Consider the following 24,545-nt stretch of genomic DNA (forward strand, 5'->3'; position numbering starts at 1 on the left):
TATGTAAACGTGAGAATTAAACTTTCTGCTTTGATGGATTTATGTGTGAAGAGAGAATGCAGCTAAAGCAATCAGCTCCTTCAGATGAGAAGGCAAATGCACTTTATTAGATATTATCAATATTTTTTTAAAAAGTAAAAACTACATCGGTGGTGCAGTCGGTAGAGCACCTGAGTTGCCAAGCGGAAGACCTCGGTTCGAAACCCAGGGTGTACTCCGTAAAGCGGCTCGCTTACCCATACAGCCTCCGGGAAATCTCTGGTGCGAGCACACGAGAACAAGTCTCTGCACAAGTAGTCAATTAATTTACTGTCAATGTTGTTTTAAAAAATTATCTTTGGCTTTTAGAGAAAGCCACTAAAAAATGTCCAGGAATAAGAAACTTTAAAAATCTACTCATAGTGACATGGTCCTACGATTGGCAATGCTGCAGTGACTCACCTAATCTCCATTTTTCTGCAGCAATACTTGAAACCATTGTTGCTCTCTGCACGTGCATGAACTGTTTGGTGCTGATTCGCTGGCTTGAAACCACACAATAGGTGCTGAGGTGTCGGAAGTTGAGGCGATTTCTCAACAGAAATTGTTCTGTGTTTCTTTTACTACACAGATGTCGCCACTTGCAGAACCATCTCAACAATGGCATTAAAGCACCACGCGTTATGTTTTTTGGGTCACGTTGCAAAGAAGTGACTCAAAAGAGAGTCCTCGTTGCAGTTTCCTTCCTCTGGATTTACGTAATGGAGAAGAAACTGGAAAGAGTGCAAAATATCGCCACTGTGCCATTTATAACACTGGCAGTATTCAACTTCTCAAACTTGTTTCATTTTATGCGCAATATCCGCTTTAAAACTAGCACAAAAATTACATTTTAGACATGTATTTATTGTTTATTTTATTTGCTATCTCTTGCACTTTGCAACGTGCCGTGATACGTATGGGGAAGGGGATATGGAGGTGGAGCCGTATTATTAGAAGTTTTTATAACATTTACAGTATTTATCATTAAACTTTTACAGTTTGCCTGTAAATCTACAAAAACAGGACGCAACTATACATACGTACAGCACAACGATCCTGGGCGAACCCCAGTCATGCAGGGACAATCCTGGAAAAATTCCCACATTAAATCACCACTCTGGGATTAGTGCCCGGGTATTTATTTATCCCAATCTTCTATTAGCATGGAAAATAATAAATTCTAACTACAGTGTAAAATGTAACTAATTTTATTTCATCGTGAATGTCACCAATTAGCTTAGATACTCCGAAAACTGTGGATTCGACACTAATCTAGGTCATTTGTGGCATTTTATTTTTCATCCCCTCTCACCCCAATGCCGATAGGTGATGAACTTGGCTTGGAGTTGAACCGCATTGGGAGTGTCACGAAAACTATGGAATCTATGGAATCCAACACAGCCTGAATGTTAGACAACCCGAGAAACACTATCGTTGTGCGGATTGCATAGAGTCACGGATGTCTGTTTGTGAGGAATTTAATATCGGTGGTTCTCGATTATTTTTACATGTCACCCCTTCCTACCCCACCCTATGGGTGCCAGGCGTGTCTTACCCCAAAATATTATTTACAGATTGCAAGTGACACGTGTACCAAGTTTGGTTGAAATTGCTCCAGGCGTTCGAGAGTTATGGAACAAACAAATACACACACACACTCACAGACACACACACACACATATATCCATTTTTATATATAGAAGATTAAATTCAGTCGCCATAGAATATTGTTCTGACGCACTCAATGACTCGCTTCTTAACTGACTGTTATTGCTTCATAAAATACTTTCATTTACGCTTTCATGCAAGTCGGCCCCCGTGGCGGAGTGGTTAGCACATCACACTACGACGCCAGGTTCGAATCTGGCCTGACATGGATGTTTGTGAGTATCCATTCATCAATTTAATCTTATCATCACTCATCCCCATCTTCGCAAATTAGCCAAAAGTGGCACAAAAAGCGAAGTAAAATAAAGTAAATCAATCAGTGAACGCTTTCATATAAATGCGACCCATAAAAACACACCCTACAACATTGCCATCTTCAATGCACTACCAGCACTTTGAACATTACTAAAGAATCAAGGAAGCATTCGTAACTGATAACGCGGAATCGAATTTAGTCAAGGTTGTGTACAGCACCTTTTCCATGAAACAAGTGCACCAAGTGTATCATTACATAACAGCAATCTTGAATTGTTTGCTACCGAATTTGGAGGTTATTTCGATTGAGATATGAAGGACACTTATCGGAATCTTTTTTCTTGAGCATGTCTGATTGACCACTGGCCAGTACTAAATTGAACAGAGTTGTAGCACATATTTGTCACTAACTCCTCATAAATAACAGAATTTATCATTTAATCTAAAGAGAATAAACAAATATTACATTCATCCTCAATTGAGGTCGAAAGATATGTTTAAGCATCGTTGAGATAACACTGTCATTTTGAAAGATTTGTGTACCAAAATAATAATAAGGTCGCTGTCCTTGTCATACTTCATTTTCGTAATCTGGAGATGTTGGAGACGCCATGCTCTAGCCTAATATGAAGCAAAAATGCAACATTCTCTCTTCCTTTGTGAAGATTTCTCTATACACACTTACGGCTGTATACAAGTAGTAATTTGAAAGTAAGTGGCAATGATTGTGCATTAACATTCAATCCTAATTTGGCTTTATTTATTATCTTACTTTAACACTACTTTTCGAGAGATAACATCATCTCCATTTCCAGGTGAAGTATTCTTCCTTCTCTTTTTTCTCCTCATAGTGGAATCTATGCATTGTGTGTCCCTTGACTTACACTAATATGATCTGCATATTAATGTGTATCCATTATATGATCACGTTGTCGAAAGCCATGGGTATATTTTTTTTTTACATGTGCTATTACATTTCATTTCTAAGACCCAATACCTTAGTTGTTGCGTATGAATAATACAACTAGTACCTACTGCATGTCGAATCAACGGCAATCAAATTAACCACCATAGGATGTCATCGGCGAAAATCTTTCTTGAATCTTTCATTCCGCATTCTGGATTTGAGAGTTTCCTTTATAGAAATGATCCCAAGAATATTAACATTTTTCAAAATGATCATCACGTACCAAAGCTTATTTAAAAAACTGTACAAACTACATTAATTTCTGTGGACGAATGCGAACATGAAAACAAAACTTAATTTCAACCAATTGTGTATGCCACGTTTTCTCTCTCAACTAATCTTTTAGGTTTTCTTGCCAAATTGCTCTAAATTATCATTTGTAAACGACGCCAGCACCGATATACATTACCACAAATGCGTAAGCGTGAACTGTTAAAATATATTCATCCTTTTCGTGATATTCTAAATTACAACTAGATAATACATATTAAAATTTAGTAGAGTTCATAATATCAAAATACTCTTCGCATATTGAGAATTTACATTGGTGATTTACATGAGCTTTTGCATGGGCAAATAGTTTCGGATAGAAATTATCCTCAATAGCTTACCTGCCATCTCCGAAGAGTCTTTTCCCAAAATTCCATTGCGAATGGGACTTTTGTAAAAGAAAAACATACATCAATTTATTTACGATGGCGCGTGATATAAGCACTAGCATTGCAAATAAGCATGCATTGCATCATAAGTACGTTCACATGCAAGTACTTACATTGTAGAGACCTGTCAAACAAATAACACTGCATAAAAATTGAGACTGATGCACAGTGCATTAGAGGTCACACCGTTATTTTTTAATCTTAAGCTTTCTTATATACCCGCAATTTAGATAACCCGAAGCTCGTAAAAGACAGTGATAATGCTAGAAGATCAAGCGTTCTTTAAGTCTGTTCAAAGCTGTTTGTTATCCAGATATCAAGGCTGATAATTCCTCACTACTAATTGCGGTTCCTTAATCATGTAGGTCTGAGATTGAGTCGAACCGTTATGTAGCTCCTAATCTGAAAGTTTCTTACTAGCTTCCATACCGTTCGTGCACATGAAATTTCTATGATACATGACTACTTCTTTCTCAAAATATATTATTTGTCTGAAAAGACTGTATGGCATAGTCTCAGCAATCAAATCTGTAAAATATTTGTTTATATTTATACCTAGGTATAGCTATGTGTGTGTGTGAGTGTGTATATGTATATATATATGTGTGTATGTATATATGTACACACACACACACACACACACACACATACATACACACATACATTCATAGATATACGGCTATAGTGAAATATCTTGTTACTCCCAAGTTTAGTTCTTTAGCTACTTCCAAAATTTCTTGTTGTTTTGGAAGATTTATATGTTTTTAAAGTGCATCAAATTCGCTCGATTTAATAATATAGGCTATTGGATGCAAGGTTTGTTAGGTTTCAACATTTTACCACTGTTTGTAGTGGTGGTTTGCTGAGACTTCTTTTGTTATAACTTATAGGTTATCTGAAGTCTTTGAGAATTAATTTAGCTATTCTGATCTTGACACTTTTCTCATGATCTTTCAAGATACTTCACATGAGGGGAGTATTTTAAAATAAACAAATCGAGTACAGGATACACCAAAATTAATATATAACTTTAGGAGCGCCATGATTAGAAACTTGCCGCAGTTTTCGTGTTTCGTGTTGAATTCTGGGTAACCGAATTATCAAGAACATGCGCAAGATAATTGCATTTTGAGCCTTCGGCGATAACCCTGATTAAGATAACAGCTCAATCTTTGTCGCATTCAATGTAACGACACATGTTAAGTCATGGCATTAAGTGATTATGTTAAGCATAACCGTTACATGCATTAGTCAAAGATATGATAAGGACTTTGATGTGTGTGCTCACCACCTCAGATATTCTAGATTTTGACAATGATTTTTGGTCACTCTTTATACATATTTCATTGGACATGGAAAGAAATAGCTTCAAAACTGTGGTAATCTGATTTGAAACTAAGTTGCGACTGTTTTATGATTAGAAATTTTCATGTTGTTTATTTTAATTGCACGATTCTAATTCACTGTAATTTACATTTTTGTTAATTACACAGTATCTACACATTTTCTAAAAAATTCAAAACATTGATTGAAATCAATAAAGAGAATAAACAAAGTTATTAATAAATATGTATAGCTTCATAGCCTAAGTAGAGATTACCTAGATTAATTTTTGAATAAGGTTTCTTGTAACTCACTCATGGAAAATTCGTTAAGTACAAGATTATTTCGGTTCTTGTAGAGAAAGAAATATATTGTGATCTGAGGGTGTTATATAAGGAACTAGCGACCTGTTTACTGCTTCGCCCGCTCTCTATTATATTTGCTCATCAGATAGAAAACGTCAAAATCAATAATCAAAAACCAAATCGTCAAATTCAAGCAACTTTATCAAGATAGAATGAATAAGTAGCACATAATCATGAAGCATTAGTTCAGTACAATATCAGTACACACAAAAAATAAGGAATCATATCAATAATTATGAAGCATTAGTCTTATAAATTAGCATTTATAAGAATGATAGGCGTGTTCATTGGTCCTCCAAAACACAACAGGGTAAAGTTGACAAATATGGACTAGTCGATAATTATGGAATACCATCACTATATCACTTTTGTTGTATGTAGCTATTCATCGAAAATCTGGTAAACCACGCCCTGGTAGCCAACCATAGTTGTGAGACTGTTTTCGTGGTAGTTGGACATGTTAACTGCTGCACAAAGAAGAAATTCTGTTTCTGACGTTTCAGAAATTTTTGTAAGGTACGTGTTTAGGTGCTAATATGTATACTCTATTTTGTTGAATGTGTACATTTGAAGGCTTCAATAAGCTAAATGTTTCTTTATCTGTAGAAGAATGGCCATTATGAAAGATTGAAATTATAAATGGCGGAGCAACAAATGTTGAATACTCTCCCATATTTACGAATAGGAAGAAAACTGGAAATATCAGGTAGATATAGGAATTATGAAATGTGACATCAGTGCTGTTCAGGAAGGAGAAATGGGTTTTCTGAAGGCTGTAAATATTTAAAAGTATCTTGTACGATATTATTTAGTTTTCCATGAAAATCTCGATGTAATGGAGAAATGTTGTCTTGGAAGGAAAACTATTTTGCCAAGCGAACTTCAAATTCTGCATGGTGACTACGTCATTTTGATAGAAAAATATTTTATGGTCTAACCTACAAAGATGTTAAAAATATGGCGTTTCAACTTGCCAAATATAATGCTGTTGAACATCCTTTTGAATCCTTAGGGACGTTAGGAAATGGTTGGTTGAAATTGTTTCCTAATAGACACAGAATCGACTTTTTTTTTTTATTTCTTGTACATTTTCATGTGTTCTCTTTTATGCTATCTATATTTGACAAAAATATTATATTCCACAGTTATAATGGTTTAGTAATAATGTACTTTTAGTTTTTAAATGAATATGATTAACGTGTCGGCTCATGTTCAATTAAAAGGCCAAATAGTCATGATTTGTCAACCTTTCCAAAAAGATGTACACATCTGCATTTTATTTCATATTTTTTACAAATTCCCGTTAAGTGTCTATGTTTTCGTAGGGAGCTCAGCACCGCATTAAAACTTACTAGTCTAAGTAAATAGTGGTTACAGTCATTTTTCTGTTTGTATATATTTTAATTAGTTATGACAAAAAATATAAGCGTGGTATTCCCAAGTTTGTCTAGATTACTCTATAATACTGAGAGTGCCATCTATTGACAACTTTTATTTATACGTAATGTAAGAATTTTCGTCCCTAGGTTCATTTCCCCTTATGGGTTAAATTAAGGAAAATCTCTTCATAGTATATGATTACGTCATAAGAGGGAGACACCCTAAGTTTCCAGGTTTCTAAGTTCATGGGTTTGGGAAATGTGTTGAGTCAGTGATTGAGGACAAACTCTTTTGTTAAAATTTGGGAGGAATATAGGTAAAATTAACTGGGACATTGTCATTGTAGCTAGGATCTCAGTTGTTATTGAGCGCAATTTAATCACACTTCTGACATATAAGTTTCCGAGAGAAAAATTAACTTTCATAAGTATTAAATATAATACTGTAGTATTGAAATAGAGATGTTTTATTTGTTGATTTCTGCGTATTTAGTTCTTGAAATAATATATATTTTTTTCAGTGTTTTTCATGTTTCTGAGTGCTTATACATAAGTTTCACAATGTGTACTACGTGAATCACACATATGTTAAAACGTGTTCCGTTATCTATCTGTTGCATAATTGTGTGAAGGAATCATAAATTTTAAGTCGTCTTACAACTTACTGGCCAATAGCAATCTATTATAAATAAGTCGATAATCTTATTTCCTTAATAAAATTGATCTTTTGTCTACAATATTTACCTCACTCTTACCACAATGCCAAACATAAATAATTTATCATTGATCTAGAATGGGGTGAAGCAAAACTCCATAAATTAATCAAAACATACTAGGTATTCTGAATGATGAAATTATGCCCACAAAATATAATACCAAAGAGAGTAAGCGTGTAACTTACCAATATTGAGAAGGCCAAGCATCAAACCAAAGCCAGCCATTATGGCTAGAAGCTGGTAGACTCCGACTTCGTGGTTGGTACGTTCCCGTTGCAGAATCTCAAAACAAACGACGTAGATCAGTGTCCCGGCCGCCATACCCTGGAGTATCACCGTGGCCAAGTTGAAGGCAGATTCATCTTCGGCGTTGCTGCTGACAGCCAGTCCTATGCCGATGCCAAGGGAAGTGACGAGGGCGAAGGTCCCCATGTAGATACATATGAGAACCGTCTTGGTTCTCGAGGTGACGAGTTCCAGCCCGACGCAGAACGATATGATGAACTTGTGTGCAGCGACTGCCCCGCACAGGAACCAAACGTCGACCGCGCCTTTCTGCAATCCGACCGCAAGGCCCTCGAAGAGTTCGTGGAAGGACAGAGCGATGACGGTCAGCAGCCCTCGAAGGGACAGGAGCACGGCACTGCCTTCCGATGCAGGAAGGTGAACGTGGGAATGTCCCTTCTGGGCCTCCACGTCTTTCGATATGATCACCGGGGGAGGATCCTCCGTCACGGGCGTCGAGACGGGGTTGCTGACGGCGTCGATGTTCGGGGCGGAGCATTTCCTTATGCTCATGGTCCTGTGGAGGACCTTTTCGTCGTCGCGGTGGTGGTTCGCGTGCAGCACGAGGTGCACCAGCTCCTCTGCCAAGTACACGAAAAAGAAACCGCTGCAGAAGATCAGCTCGGCAAGATGGACGTTCGTCTCGGGGAGGTCGCCGGATGTCGTCAGGTTGTCAACGCTTTGTCTCACCTCTGGCTGCAAGTGCATGAAGCTGGTGCACAGCAGCACGCCGCCGCCGAAGCACAAAAGCAGAGAAAGAATGAAATCCGATCTCCGACCGCGGATTTCGTGAGCTTTCCACTTGAACCAGACGGCCATCTTCAACGGCAGCACCCCGAGGATGAAAGGGACGATGCAGAGAATCAACATGGACGACACCTTCGCTACGACAACTTCCGAACTGGTGCCTTCTTCGGCGCCGGAGCTGCTGCTGTTGTTTTCTGCCATTGTTTTAACCGAAGAAACCTCTACGTCTTCCTTTGGCTTCTTCTTTCCTCCCCGTTTGCGAAGAAAAACCGCTTCAGGTTCCCTCAAAAGGCAGTTATTTCCCGCGCGAAATTGAAATGGCAAACAGCTCGCGGGCCGTGTGCAAACACCAAGTGTCGTCTGCAAAGAGGCTGATTTCGGTTAGATACCCGAGTGTTATTAGAAGATAAGGACAAAAGATCTTCTGATTCCGTTATCACCGGACTTTGAGTTCTATTGTCAATGTGTCAGAACTAGTTAGAGACAAAATATGTCAAATCCTGCAAAGTAGCATAGATCTAATTCGTTTGGCGTCGTTATACGAAGTCGCAGGCACCCGTATGTACCAAGATTACGTCCGCTGCAGTGCGCATGGCAAGTTCAAGGTGAAAATTTCCTTGACTTGTTTGAGTAAAATATTAACTCTCATCTAAGCGGTAATATGTGAATGTGTGTGTGTGTATATATTGCACGTGGAGTTAAGGACGAAGATAAGGCTGGAAAAGATCTCAGCATTGAAAGGATTATTTGTTTGTTTGTGCAATGTTTTTAGTGCTAGGAAGATAGTTCAGATTTTCTGGTGGCACTGCTAACACAGTTCTTCAACATTGTCACAATTTCGATATAATTTTTAGGTGCCTTCGAAGATGATTCTGTGAGTGTAATGGAATGTTTTCATTAGGTAAGACGTCATGGAGAAGATGAGGCATGGATCACGTTCTTGACCATGACACACGAGAGGCCATATGGTTGACATCTTACCTACATGCCGTTTTCGTAACGACATATTTTATGTTGATCCCCTTGTAATGTAAATAGGTCTTCATGTTGTGAATCTGCTACGAAACTACTGAAACGACAACTAAATGCAAACTATTTCACGCTAGTCAACTATCGTGATCCAATGACATTAGCAAAAATTCTATCACTTTCAGGGTTTTCGAATTGCTTGTGATTTACAGAATCATATCCGATATGTTGATGACTAATGTCATTCTTGTGGGTTCGCGTTGAGAGTGAACTCTTCGTTGATACTGACAAGACTCCATTCTCTGTTGTTCCTAGCACTTGGACGTTGAATGGGGTACTTATTTTGCATTCACTGCAAGAACGAAGTAATACCACGTGATTTCTGGGAAATAGCTCCTTTCCAATGTACTACTTCTGGTGATATTTTCCCCATGAATATATTGGTCGTAGCTGCACAGCTCGTAATACTGTATAAGGTCTCACAACTTCAATATAGCAGCTATGTTGAGTGGGAATATCTTTATCGCATGCACTATATTCCTACGCGCAAGATTTATGCACAGTTTCCATTCGAAGAACTAATAGGATTTCTCAGAAGCCACAACTATTTATTTACTTTGATTTCTTTCTTACAGAGGACAGATCATATATATGGTTTGAGTGCTTTTCGAATGATCATGTTATTCCTACTACACTTGTAGTGCAGAGTGATCTAAATGGAGATCTAAATCTAGGAGAATTTAACGTGACATGTGTTGATAGGGAAGGCACTTCTGTACTATTTGTCTTATAATATAAACGGTTTTGATGGCGGAATGATTATGCCAAACGACGGATCATTCACAACATTAATAGCAAAATACAAAAAAATAGGTTATTAAATCATTGAATTGATTTTATAACTGTTTGAAGATCCAGGCATCAAATCGGAAATCAACGAATAAGAGAAGTACATAAGGTTTCATTATCATGTGTTAATTTCTGAACAAATTCCCATTTTTCATCGTACATCTACATCACTTCCTCCAAAGAAAGTTGGTGTTTTACTGCCTGATTATTTCCTTGACAGTTGTACTGTCAGAAATTGGGCGTGACCACAAGAACAAGAGTGTCAAGAAAAGACAACATGCGAGAACTGAACAGGAACTTCGTTTCCGCGTACTCAGCCGTCATTCGAAATTCCAGCAACACCCCAACACTAGGAAATTCCGAAGAAAATGCAATGTCCTTCAATTACGTTGTTGTTGAGCTTCGTTGATCGCGGAAAGCAATGTACTTCACCGGCTAAAGAGGCGACTGCCTTCATGCAATGATGGGGAACTGGGGTACTTTAAGCAACACCACTTCTTACCAGAGTACTCTGCAAACTAAAGGGGAGAAAAATACGTCGAACTGGAGCCATCATCCTCTTCAACTGTCGTATTTCTTCTTTCTGTTCATTCATGTTCAAAGTTTTCACTCGTTCTCTTCTTCATTAGTTTCCAGATCAAATTTACTAAATAAAATTTTCAATGTCGTCCTCTGTCGCGACACTGAAGACATTCGTGATGTTGGTGGATGTTCGGACTAATTTCATCGCTTACTAAGCTATGGAGAAGCAGAAGTAGTGCAGTGGCTATGACGTCTGAATGTCACGCTGACACTCAAGGTGGATGATTTTTAGATCCCTGCTTGAAGCGACGCCGGGTGTTTAACCAGCCTCTAATAAATGGGTACCTAAGGACACCCCTGGGAAGCGTGATGCTGATCAACTTCACAAAATGATCGAGATGCAAATTGAGGCCCTACCTCTATTACCCCTCCCCAACCCCATATGCTTTCACGGCATGTTGCAAGGAATTTAACGTTACGTTTCGCACGATAACATCCAGCTCTCGGATCACCAGAAAAAAACTTTCTCCAAGATAACGAAAACACTTGCTTAGGCGAGAACTTCGAACTTGATACCCACATCTGATTCTAACAACAATTAGGGAAGAATTGACAAAGCCATTCAGTAATATAGATCTAGAAAATCAAGCAACTAAAGTAGAGAAATGCAGTTCCACTACTATTTGAAGATTATTCCCTTCATTAACACTTGGCCCCACTGTACATACTACCAAGAAGAGGAAAACGTAATTGACTAGCGTTGGTTTTCCTGTTTGAAGTGACTGCATCAGCTACTCTGTGCCGCTGTGCGTGCACGAGAACAATGACACCACTTCTGTGAAGCGTCTGAAGGATGTCCTTGTTTACTTATTATTCACGATAGGAAATACCCGTCGTTCCCCTTGAGTTTATTTTGGAGCCATGTGATAATTCTAAACTCTTGAGTGGACAAGCACGCAGAAAGTGATAAGATTCCTGCAGGGTTATTGCATTTCTATGGATCAACCTTCAAGGTCACTGTTGTTTGTTTGATGAGAACGTTTCCACATTTCGAGATTTGATCTTACTCTTTACTTACCTTGTTCAAATTCTGGTGATTTCTTTTCTCTTGTAGATAGAAGCGACCTAACAAATAATGTACTCGTGTGGCACGTACTGTTAATCCATTTGTGAATCTCTTCGCATAAGCATGTCCCGAAGTTTTCGGCACGAAACTGCGGTTTATGTCATGCTTTGCGAAAAGAGGAAAACGGAGTACTAAATCACGTATAGATGTACTCGAAAGATTACAATGCCAACTCCTTCAGGTTTATCTTTGCAATATATCCGTGTGAAAAGTTTGTAGTAAGTTTAACTTTGTACACAAAAGCTAGTTGAAACGCGAATCTTCGGTTTCACTTGAGATATGAACTCCAGGACTCGCAAGTCGACGTTATTAAACAATATTCTATGAAAATGTTCATATTGCTTCCGATTCAATGTGCAGACAGAACCTGTCGCCCATTGACACATTGGTCGATTCGGGAACTGCGTTAGAATATACACCTTCACACTGGAATACTTTCCTTGAGTCTCCGAGAAGAAAAAATCATTCAAAATCCATCAGAAAATGATGAAATAATGAATTCCCTTGTATAATTTTGAGTCAATTCTGGAACGGTTTCCGAAATAGTGGAGAATTTTCATAAACAGTGTATGAAAAGTGTGTGAATTTGTTCCCATCAATTATTCCAGGCTGCAGCACAAATGCATCTAATGGAATTCCATGTGTACTGAAACCCATGGATGGCTGGAAAACTCCGTAGATGTAAAATAAGAGGTTACGCGATTTTAAAATCTCGCATACCCATGATATATGTGTGTGTGTTGTACTCTTATGGAACTCTGTAATTTAATTTAATTTCTGCATGTATTTTGAAGTTTACTGCAAGTCAATTTGTTACCATTTCATAAAAATCAATGTGTCAACATAATAAAACATTCAAGACTCCACTTTGGGCCTCTCCGTTGACGCATTGGTAACGTCGTGGCCTTGTAATCAATGGGTGGGTCTCTACTTAGATATCCGGTGGATGCACATTGCACACTGGTTCCGATGCCACATTGAACTGTAGGTCCAGTCCCGATTAGCCTATCTCTGAATAAAGTGAACTTAAAAAAACAATTCACAGAAGGAAACCATTCAAGAAACCATTTAGTTTTCAGTATTACTTGTGTCCCGGGAACTTTTGTAACGTTGGAAGCGGCCCCGGCGCCCACCCAGCGTCGAATGACATGGGTACCTGGGGGAAACCCTGGGGGGTAAAGGCGGTCAGGGCGTGATGCTGATCACATCACCCTCACTCACGACTGGATCAAGAAAGTGTAAGGCGTTACCCCCACACCCCCTATACGCCTTCATGGCGTGGTGCTAAGCACAGGGGAGCACTTTACCTTTTTACCTTGTGTGTTCAATTCTATAGTCCAAGTATTATGCTTTTCATTTTTCCATCATTGTAAGTCTGCGTATGTCCTGAAGCAAGACAATGTTACTTACTCAGAGAAAATAAAAGGATAGAAAGAAAAGTCATCTTTTGCTACACTATCGACACTAGTTGTGCTATAAGCAGCAATGTGCTTAAAAAATCGTACTAAAACGTTCTTCTCATTCCTTTTATCCGACAGTTTTACATATGTTCTCCTTCCATCAGCATTTCCACGTCTCTCCCATCTACTGGCTAAATCCATGTATCTGTATTGTATTTAATCCGACATCTTCTGAAGGTGGCTAACGTGCTAATATTGACTTCTTAAGTACACTTGCACAGGAGAAGTCAGTCATTTAACTTTCACTACGTTGCAACGAAAGTGCCAGTTCCTACACTCCATATCCTTCTTTCTCACAAGAAGACTTGAATAAGCCTAACAGTGAAAGTTATTTTGTTTATATCTAATGTATATGATAAATATTCGCACACGATTTGAATATGAAATTACGTGCTGGCAGCAGGTGAGTAACCTTCCGTCATGTGTTCATTGTTTGTTTGTGTGTGTGTGCGACTAAATGTATAAAATTAATTAAATTATATCTGCCAGACATTTATGTGCCTACACAGAACTTTCCACGCGCTGAATGCAAGAGTTTCCCATTTAAATATGCATCGCTCCAATGAGAGTTTTGTTAAGTTGCAAGGTACTGTTGAGCGACACTTTCTACTGCATAAGAAATGTTAGAGCAAGGGAAAAATACACTCTCTGTTTGTACACTTCTAGGCATATGATCAGAAATGCATTGATATCGAACTGTATTCCATGTGAAAATGTAGCTTTCTGTTGAGGAATTGTTTACTTTATCTCTTTATTTACATGACTAAGTTAAGGCTCAACAGTCTTCTCCCCCAAGTAACCATTTACTAAATGCTTCTTTGTGTTTTGTTTGTTTCAAACAAGTCCACTTTATGCCAGGTAAGCTATTCGGGACTGGATGTAGAGATTAAACTGGTACGGAACAATTTCAATGTGTTTCCTCCACCAGAATCGAACCAACGACCCTTGGATTACAAGGCTTGCCTTTTGTCGTGTGTGTGTTAAATTTGTATTTTGTTATTTAGCGTCGCTTTTCGGACACACTCAGCTAATCGCGACGATGACAATGATTGATATGATCAAATTGAAGAAGGTACACTCACAAGGAACACCCATGTCCAGGCCGGGATTCGAACCCGGGACAGGGGTGTAACCCTTTACAAAGACACACAAATGTCAACCTCCCTTCCACGTAGTACCCTCTTTCGCAGACTAGCGGGGCTCTGGTGTCTGGACTCACGACCAGTATATATTTCATACGAGGCGTCATGTGCAGTTGTCGTGTAGCTTCGGAAGTTCGCATTTATTACTGCGGGTTCCAACCGACACGTGCGTCTTGTCGCCTGTCGCTTCGGTTTGAAAGATCTCTTAATTTATTACTGAACTATAACTGAAAATGAACATTTTTGCGGATAGTATGATGGTCGAACTGCATGCGGATGACACTTTGAATTAACTCGGATAAAAGTTTGGATTGTGTAGAAGAAAGAAATCGAAAACGAAGCGAGGTCAGGCATCCCACTGTGCTGCAAAAAAAATTAAAAATACGCTCTAGTACGTGAGACTAGACTCCTCCATTGCGTGGTGCCTGAACTCAATTTGATGACCTACTAACTACCTGTCACTTGCCGATTACCAAATTGCGGCATTACTTGATAAAAAAAAATAGTTGCGCTGTAAGATGTCTAATGGCAATTTTAACGCTCCATCTATGGTTCCTTTTCACTGCTCGTGAGGCAAATTTGTTGGTTTATTTTTACACATGCATGTGTTCCTATTACCATTGTCGCACATACTTGTTTCTGATGTATCACCATTTGCTCAATTTTTTTGTTGTTCTCCGTCACTCCTACATAGAAGGACTTTGACCTAGGAAGAAAAGCATTATTTTATCTGTAACCCCGGTACAATCTCATGGTTGGGTAGTGGTAGATAGAGAATGAGGTATACACCTCATGATCATACATGGAATCCTACTTGGGACCTGAACATGCCAACATTCTGTGATTTGTACGTACAGTTACCTTATTCTGCACTGCGCCAGTGCAGAGATACATGATTTAGGTATCAGGTTCAGATTTCTAACATGATATTGATATTCCCAGGGTGGCGTTTGAAGGAAGGATGAGGGGAAATTGAACCATTTGCTCGCTAATCTTTTGCACTTCCAGACTAGTTACTAGAATCTCTTCCGTGAAAAACTTTCACACGCAATACCACACTGGATAAGCCACTTCATTTAGATGAATGAGGAGACCTCAAGAGTTGATCTGCTGAGCTTGAAAGTAATTTTCTGGGGACACATCTATCCGCTAGTTTACATCTTGTAGACGTGAGCTTATGGTCTTTAAGGAGCAGATGTCGGTGATACTACAAGCATCACGGTTCAATGGAAATTACTACGATTGTTTTTAATAATGCACTTTGTCTCTTGAAGAGCAGCTCATCCACCAAGTACAACTTTTCTGTCTATAGCGGGTCCTGACCTTTCGACTGTTGTTAATAGTGGGCACTGTAATCTCTGCAAATTTTCATTTACTCACTATAATATTCCTAGTAATTACAGGTACTAAGGTCTGATTAGTTGGGCACGATGCATAGACATGACTCCGTACCGAAGAACCTTTTCCTTATCTTTCGTCTGGTGGTCTTAATACCAGCCGATAAAATCATGCATTATCTTGCATGATAAATGCTGCTACTGTTTCATCCTAAAAATAAGATGTTGTCTACCTGAAGTGACAGGAAAAGATAAAGCAGAGGAAGCAAGAAACCCCACGGCTATACTGAGGCACGTACGTTGCCAGACACCTTCAACTGAAACGTGGTGAAACGAAAAATTGACAGGTCATTATGCAGAGGGCATAGTTCATGGTGCACGTGTTATTCCTGCCTCACCCTTCTTGGAAGGAAATACGTGAGATGGAATATATTTGTGAGAAGCATGTTCACGTGCCGTGACTCACATAATTTGGGAGTGGTTCTGTTCTGCAACTTCTCTGGATCGTTTGTTTTGTCCAATGAAGAGGAAACGACGCTTTCGGATGTATCATGCAGTTGTTGTTATTTTTAAACCTTGTTACTTGTCATTTATTCCGACCATTTGCTATTATTGTTGAAGCGTTAGCCTATTTCATAAAATACTCGGTCTGAGCATGGGTGGGTGTCTTTGCGAGTGGCCCTTCATCAGTTTTATCTAATCATTGCTCAGTATCATCCTCTCGACTAGCAAAAAGTGATAGAAAAGCGACGATAATAAGAAACATACAACTACAGCTCAAATACTTTCATAGTAAAGTTCTCACACATTCACGTGAATTCTGAAAAAAAGGTGCCCAAATACTCGAAAGCTGCTTAGGGTGTAAGGGGTGAAGACACACAAATGTCAACCTCTCTTCCACGTAGTATTCTCTGAACTGCAATTTGCAGATTAATCTGGACCCACAGCCAGTATAATCCTATGTGAGGTTTGTGTTGTGTTCTGTTCATGAGTGTTTGTGATTGTACTTTCATCAATTTCATCTCATCTTCATTCATTCTGATCTTCACGATTGAAAAGTAGCTGGAGCGCGAAGTAAAATACACCAATTCAATCAATCGAGCAGTTAATCTAAAACTGACGTTGCTCCCATCTTGAATTTTCAATGTCTCAAGAAAGCGAGGTTAACTTCTCTGTAGATATCCAGAGAGAAGATATTTGTTCATCGACAAGAAAGCTTCAAGACATATTTTAAAATTCAGCAGCTGTGTGGTGGTCACTCTACGTGATGGAATGTCTTGTCAGCATCTCACCAGCTGTAAGAAACTTTTCTTCTGGAAACCGACGCAATGTTGTAGTTACTGAGTGAGTGCTTGCTCAGTGTGCATGTGATGCGATTACACTTTTGGTAAATAATAGTTTCAGTTCTACCCAATACTGTGAGAGTCCATATCTCTGTTTCTGCTTATGGCAATATCATTCTCTAGGGCATAAAAAATATTTAATTTAATATATTATGTATTGGTTGTGTAGTTGCCACAAAATCGCATCGAGAAATCTGTTAAAGTTCAGAACATTCTCACAAAACAACAAGAATCAAACGCATAACACAAAGGATTCAATTACAAGGATCTGTGTGTAGGTCTTTCTATGTATGTTTACTGTATGAATTGACATCTGGAACAGAAAACAGCGTTAAATATTACATGCTACACTCTCAGAATTATGAAGACGTGTATTTCGACCACATACATACTAGAATTAGCATTTGGTGTTATGGATGCTGTAGATTGCAATCCGAAAATAAATCAACTCCAGCTTTCAACGACAGAAGTTCAGAAGTTCTTCGTGAACCAACGTATGGCAATGATACAGTAGATATCAGAGGCAGATCCTTAGGAACTATCCTTATTAGAACTGTAGTATATTTATCATATTATATTTGTTGGGTATCTGTCGTCATCCACACGCAGTAATGTGCTTGACAGTAGTATCGACAAGATTTGTAATGGACGACATTTCGGTTATTCACCTATGCTCTAAAGTCTGACCCTTCACTACATCGTCATTCTGAATTCTATATTTTTGTTTGTCTTGTTTCTCCGCTGTCATATGCCACGACTTGAACAACTTTAATGGCCAACGTTCAGGGGGAAGTGGATAGTACGGCGCGCTACGACGCCAGGGGTCATGGGCTCGAATCCCAACCTGGGCATGGCTGTTTTTTGTAATGTCCCTTCATCAACTGGATCATATCACTCTTCGCGATTAGCCAAAAGTGGCAAAAAAGCAAAATAAAGTAAAGTAAAGTAAACTAATCCAAATCAATTAATCAATCAACTTACAATATTAATGGTTCGTGCTGTTACCACGATCGTTAATATAAAAAAGAAGTTGCAGAAAATGATCGATTTCCAGAAACTGGACGATGACTCAGTAAGGCAAGAGGCGTTCACACCTACTGAACAGTTAAAGTCAGCGACCCCAATAATAAGCTCATCAGGATTCAGTGCGAGGAACCTTATTCCTTCATTGTTCGTACCAATACGTGTTTCCGTCCCTCCACGCTCCCGTCCTACACCGAATGTAATCATCTGTGCCGCGACTCGAGATCAACAAACGTAACGGTTTGACATTGAAGATATTCCCACGCACTCTCCCTATGCAGTGAAGTGATTCCAATGCTCATTTGTATTCTGAAGCCAAATTCTGACTATTGCTTGCATCGCACTATGTACGTATGTACGTGTGTACTGATTTTATGAATGCATCAATTGTCATGTGTTATAATTCGCGATCGTTTTGTTATCCACACATGCATCTGCATTCTTGCAGAAATGGCCTTCATGCTTAACACTTTCTATTTTTAAAAATGTATTATTGAGTTTGTTTTAAGTTCATTTGATGCACAGATAGACTAATCTGCAATAGAACCTATAATTTAAAGTGGGAACCCAACTACTAGTGCCTCCACTGAGTATCTAGCCCGGAACTATTACGAAGTGATGAAGTTACCTCTACACTATCGGGGAGGCCATTTATAAAAATGGAAGGTCTATGCATGTTTCAATACTTCTATTACCATCTAGGTTGGACTGAGAGCACGAATAGGGCGGTGGTTATCACGGTGCGCTACGACTCCAGGGGTTCGGGTTCGAATCGTGACCTGGGCATGGGTGTTCTTGGTGAAACAGAGTCGAATAATTCAAAATGTCTATGAGAGTTCCATTTCACAATTCTCGCATCAGTATTGTGTACATCTCAATAGAATTACTATTGCCTCCGTCTGGGTTTTGGTCTGAGACTATAATCTGTCTTTGTGCACGCTCTTTCAGGAAATTAATTCAAATCCAAGACAAGGACTGCAACTATTATGCCTTATGCCGGAAATCGAAGCCATTTAGGTAAATAAATAATGACGCCGTGATGTGTGGCGGAGAAATGCGTTCTACAACAGTAAGCAGTGATAATGGATGCCTCTTCGGTTTTAAACAATTGTGAATGGCTCACGGAAATGGATTCGAAGAACTTCTGGGTTTTTGTGCGCCATGTCTTTGACCTCAAAATGCGGCGCTGCTGTTCTGAGGTTCCCGGAGCATTGAGATGGAGAGTGGCTTCGAAAGAAATGTTTGTATGTGGAAGGAGACCTCCTGGTGCAGGCGTCTGCTGGTTAAAGAAAAGAGAGGATAAAGAATTTACAAGGAAAGACTATACAAGTGACGAGCTCCTTAACTGAGACGGACATGCGTCAGGCATTGATATCCCGAGTTCCACAGCATCTGAACATACGGATACAATTACACCCTACAATCAAGCTCGACCTGATTAAAAGAAACATTAACTTAGAAAGGTTTGTTAGCATCCAAAAATTCTTGTTTTTAACCTTCAACATGTTCTGCTAATTGCTCGTAGATAATAATACGACATATGCCAATTAATTGTTTATTAATTGTAATAATGTTTATTGTGATTATGCAGGACACCTGTACCTAAGACTAAGAAACAGAAATTTGATTTATTTCAGACTTCGGAAAAAAAAATTGAGTAATTGCTGGTGTACAGTCCTGGGTTGTAACAATTCCATTGGAAGTCAATGCATTCATTACAACCCAGCAGGTTTGATACCCGGTGAAGGCGCATAATGGTTCGGATTCCACTTTAAACTGTAGGCCCAATCCCGATTAGCCTTAATGTGCATAAAGAGGATTTAAAACACAAACTCAATCAATCAATCAAAACTACCCAGAAGTGACTGTACCACTGGTAGGATGTATTTGTGAAACAGTGTGTTCAACATCAAACTATTATTTTACGTGGCAATTTTTAGTAACATCCAATAACATTCTCTATCATAATTCTTTTTTGTTAACTTTCCATTGAATTTTGATGCTACAGTGAATTTACTGTTCCATAAAATAATATTTTCACTTCATGATAAATTGAACGAATAGTTACTAGTTATGACTGAAATATTTGGACGTGATTTGTTTAGAATATAATTTCAAGTAATTTGGATATGTTTGAGCATGTCAAAACAATCCATGTAGTCAGGAAAAATCACATTAGTTTATTAATCTGAGGCACCATCGTCCTATAAACTCTTAATAGATCGTAGACAAACAATTATTTTTATCTCACGCGGGATGCATTGAAACACGGAGCTTCGGGCGAGTGCTCCCTCCCTCCTCTCCCTACAATATTCGAGGATATCGTAATGTCAGCGTGGTGATAAATGTTTGAAACTCGCACATGTCGTGTGTGTATACAACACCATTATTAATAATAATAACGTTTCACTCGTTCATCCCTCATTTCGACGCTACGACCCCTCGAAAAGTGCAACTACGTGTCACATATTCACTGAACTGCCACTCATATTCATTTCTACTGTCGCTAATCGACAAATTCATTAATTCATAAAGAGCAGATCGTGTAACCAAACAGGACAAGGACTACTATCTTTCGTGTGAATATTTTTGGACAAGAGAAGTGTTGATTTAATGTTACAGGTCTGGTGGTGTAACAGACGGACAAGTATCCAAAACTTTATTTCGAGTTGGGTCCGTTGTCAAGTGTATCACATGTAATACTAATGATAATAATAAAGTTTAAGTCCACTGTGGCGGAGTGCTTAGCATATCACGCTATGAAGCCAAGGATCCCGGCGTGGGTGTTCTTTGTGAGTGTCCCTTCATCAATTTCATCATATCATCACTCATCGTCGCGATTAGTCAAGAAGTGTAAGAAATGCGCTCGTGCGTACGTACTCTGTGTTGCCACATTCCACATATTTACACTTGATAAAGATGAAGTCAACGAGCTCTTGACAGCGCTGCACATTTGGCAACGCGGAGTGCAGCAATGCAAGCGGCTGATTGCATCGTTCACTCGACACAGCGTCAGAATGAGTTTTCTCTCCGTGGTGCAGCTGTACGGTCACCGGCAATAAAAATGGGACATATAGATCCTGAAATGTTCGCTTTCCTGCAAGGCGTTATGTGTGTTGTCTAACTCTACGGCGGTGCTAGAAATTGCGATTGAAAATTTGCTATCAAAATCCACTTAACGCCGTATAGTTAGGCAACACACATAACGCCCTGCAAGAATCCGAATACTTCAGGATTTAGGTGCCCAATTTTTATCGCCGCTGACTGTACATAATTTCCTCTGAGTAATCGAAAGTTAAAAAATGTGCCTATTGTTTAACTCCCATAAATCTAGCCCCTAACCTCTAGGCCATAGTAACTCAGATTTCGGAATGCTCGAATGCTACACACTCCTACTTGCAGTAATTGTTGTAAACCACGGATGAATGGAAGACATCCGCTAAGAAAAATGATTAAATGGCAATTAAGTCTTTACCCCGAGCTATCAAGAAAGACAGCAGTCTTTTACTAATCGCTTTAGTGAAGAATTTTCAAGCGCGCACACGTCATACTGCCCCCAGCGAGGGGGTCAGCGGAAAATACCAAGGAGTCACCCTTATCAGCCATCGTACAGCAGGAAAACCATTTTCAAATTAACTTCCCATTAGATAAAACAGAAAACATTAAAAAACGGATCGTTCTTGGCCTTTGGAGATGAATCACGTAATGTTCTGGGAAGGAGGTGACTCCACTTTCACCTGCCTTGCAAGGTGGCCATGACGTAAGGGATGAGGCGGATCTTCTTTCATTCCTTTGCCCACCATGACGAGGAGTATCTTCTCTCCCAGATGACAAGAGCAGTGTTGCCACAGACGCGGGTTAACCACTTTTATTAAAAGGGGAGAGTCAAGTGTTACCAGAAATGTTTAAAGAGGGGATTCAGGAATTTGATAAAACTTGAACAATATAAATTATTACACTGGTCTACGTCCATTTTGCTGACTGGAGGCTGGTGGTTGTTCTTTAGTAATTCGAGGGTGGTAAATCCAAAACCGAAATCCGTTTTTTTCTATCACGTCAGGTTTCGGAGGAAAATAGAAAATTATCTAATATTAGGGATGTATATTTAGAACAAGGTCACAAGATGGCAGCACATGGAATATTATAATGAATATTATATCAAACAGTTATTCGAACATTGTTAAATGTAGAAACACAAGAGTATATTAACTAATATTCATTTAAAATTCTATCCAATTACAAATAGAACTGAGTATCGTATACGGAAGCGGTTCGAATACCAAAGTATTCATAATTATATTTATGACGATACAGTACTAAAGTGGAACCTCGAGCAAAACAACCTGCGCAGACCCGCGACTCCTGTGCACCGTACCCCCGCGAGTAGGGGAGGGGGAGAGTGGACCATGCTTCCTTATGGCCCGAGGTGGAGGGAAGAAGGGAAAGCTGCGCGGGGACTTTTCGTCCCAAGGTTTTTTTCCTTGTGGTCGATCTTTAGTTTCGGTTTACGAATTCAACTGTTATTGTGTATCGGAAGTGCTTGCTGCTTTTAACTTTACGCAAGTTTTGTGTACAGTTGCTGATTTTCGTGGTGTTTTGTGTATTGTTTCGGTTCATTGCTGTGTGCGGAATTACAGGTACATCACGTTATACACATCCAGTTACCTGTTCAGCTGTTGTGTATTTTTGTTGACATGGCATCTGTTCGTCGAAAGTGCAAGAACAATCCTGATATATTTTGTTACATTTGCGGTTCTTTTACAACCCCAAAACAAAGAACAAATATTACTGACTTTGTAAGGAAAGCATATAGTGCATATTTCGGAATTAAATTGGGTTACCAACATAAACCCTGGGCACCTCATAAAGTATGCAGGACCTGTGCAGAAAATCTCAGACAATGGAGTAAAGGTCAACAAGCAGGTTTCACGAAATATCCATGCTTTTTGTGTTATGGGACAGTCGAGCAAGGAACGAACATTGGGTACGAAGACTGTGCCAGGAAAAGCTTTGAAGTCGGGGCGAAAAACATCCAGAACAAGCCGCTTGTTGATCCTAAGAAAGTGTTACTTCCTCCACTGCACATTACGTTGGGATTAATGAAGCAGTATGTAAAAGCTCTGGATAAGAATGGGGCTTGCTTTAAATACATTTGCTCAAAATTTCCTGCATTGACGCATGAGAAAGTAAAAGCAGGTATTTTTGATGGTCCTCAGATAAGGATGCTAATGAAAGATGAAGGATTCTTACAAACAATGAAACGCACAGAGAAAGATGCATGGTGTGCCTTTTCTGATGTCATTACAAACTTTCTTGGAAACTTCAGGGCGCACAACTACGAGGTTCTAGTTGAAAATTTGTTGGTGACGTTTCAAAAGTTAGGAGTAAATATGAGTGTCAAGCTTCACTTCCTGCACAGCTACTTAGATGTATTTCGGTCCAATCTTGGTGCCGTAAGTGAAGAACAGGGTTCCACCAAGACATAGAAACCATGCAGCACCGATATCAGGGGAGATGGAATGAAAACATGATGGCCGACTATTGCTTGTGCTTGCAGCGTGACGTTCTTGAGGCCACCTACTCCAGAAAATCAAAGAAACGAAATTTTTTTCCTAATTAGGTATGCATGTTGTGTTATTCTGTGGTGTATGTTAAGTTTAGCATAAGTACAGGCATCAGGTGTTGACTGTATGTGCTCGTGAAACAAATTGATCAATTTGCCGAAATTGCCTAAACGTTTTGTCCATTAAGAACTCCTTATTGAGAAAATAGAAACGTATGTTTGTTAAACAACGTGACGTGATACTCTGCATGGACATCTGACTACGTCGCATTCTCTTTGCAAGTGCTGTTGGAATGTAGCCGGATATACGTAATTTTCTGAAAATTTTGAAATGAGACTTGTGAAACAATGCAACTTAATACCTGTTATCAGTCCTATAATTTCATTATGTGCAGATATCTATATGAAAAATTGTTGGAGATTAGCCTAGTATTATAATATTGTGAAAATTTTCAAATGTGATTTGTGAATTCTGACGGGATACACTTTTTCTGACTACATATTTGGAATCAGCGACCTCAAATTATATAGAATCAGTTATAATATCTAAGTCAGCAGAATAAAAAAAATTATATGTAGACCAGTGTTATCGTTATGATTATTATTATACAATAGTAACTAGTATACAACAATACAATAAATAAATTTTATTATTATTGTATCCTTGGGGAGACTTTGCTATATATGATAGATGAGTGGATCCAGTACAATATTTTGCTATTATTTCTTTACATTCCATGCAGTTAGTGTACTAAAATGCATAGTCATTCTATTTTGTTATAAACTTTTATACTCCTCGTTCAAGAAGAGCTCTGAACAGTTAGGG

General features: G+C 38.9%; 2 protein-coding genes across 2 annotated transcripts in view; one reads left to right on the forward strand and one right to left on the reverse strand.

The window, feature by feature from the left end:
• The window catches only part of LOC145994788 (zinc transporter ZIP1-like), a 123,008-nt gene extending 114,268 nt beyond the window's left edge, over positions 1-8,740 (reverse strand). The window contains exon 1 of the mRNA XM_083131059.1: positions 7,539-8,740. Coding sequence (XP_082987185.1) covers positions 7,539-8,586 — 1,048 coding nt within the window. The 5' untranslated portion in view covers positions 8,587-8,740. The remainder of the gene's footprint in view (positions 1-7,538) is intronic.
• Positions 1-24,545, forward strand: part of LOC145994789 (la-related protein 7-like) — a 305,103-nt gene that overhangs the window by 186,876 nt on the left and 93,682 nt on the right. The gene's annotated exons all lie outside the window — the stretch shown is intronic.

This window comes from Lepisma saccharinum, chromosome 11, assembly GCF_977018435.1.
Source record: "Lepisma saccharinum chromosome 11, izLepSacc3.1, whole genome shotgun sequence".
In the NCBI taxonomy this organism is placed as follows: domain Eukaryota; kingdom Metazoa; phylum Arthropoda; class Insecta; order Zygentoma; family Lepismatidae; genus Lepisma; species Lepisma saccharinum.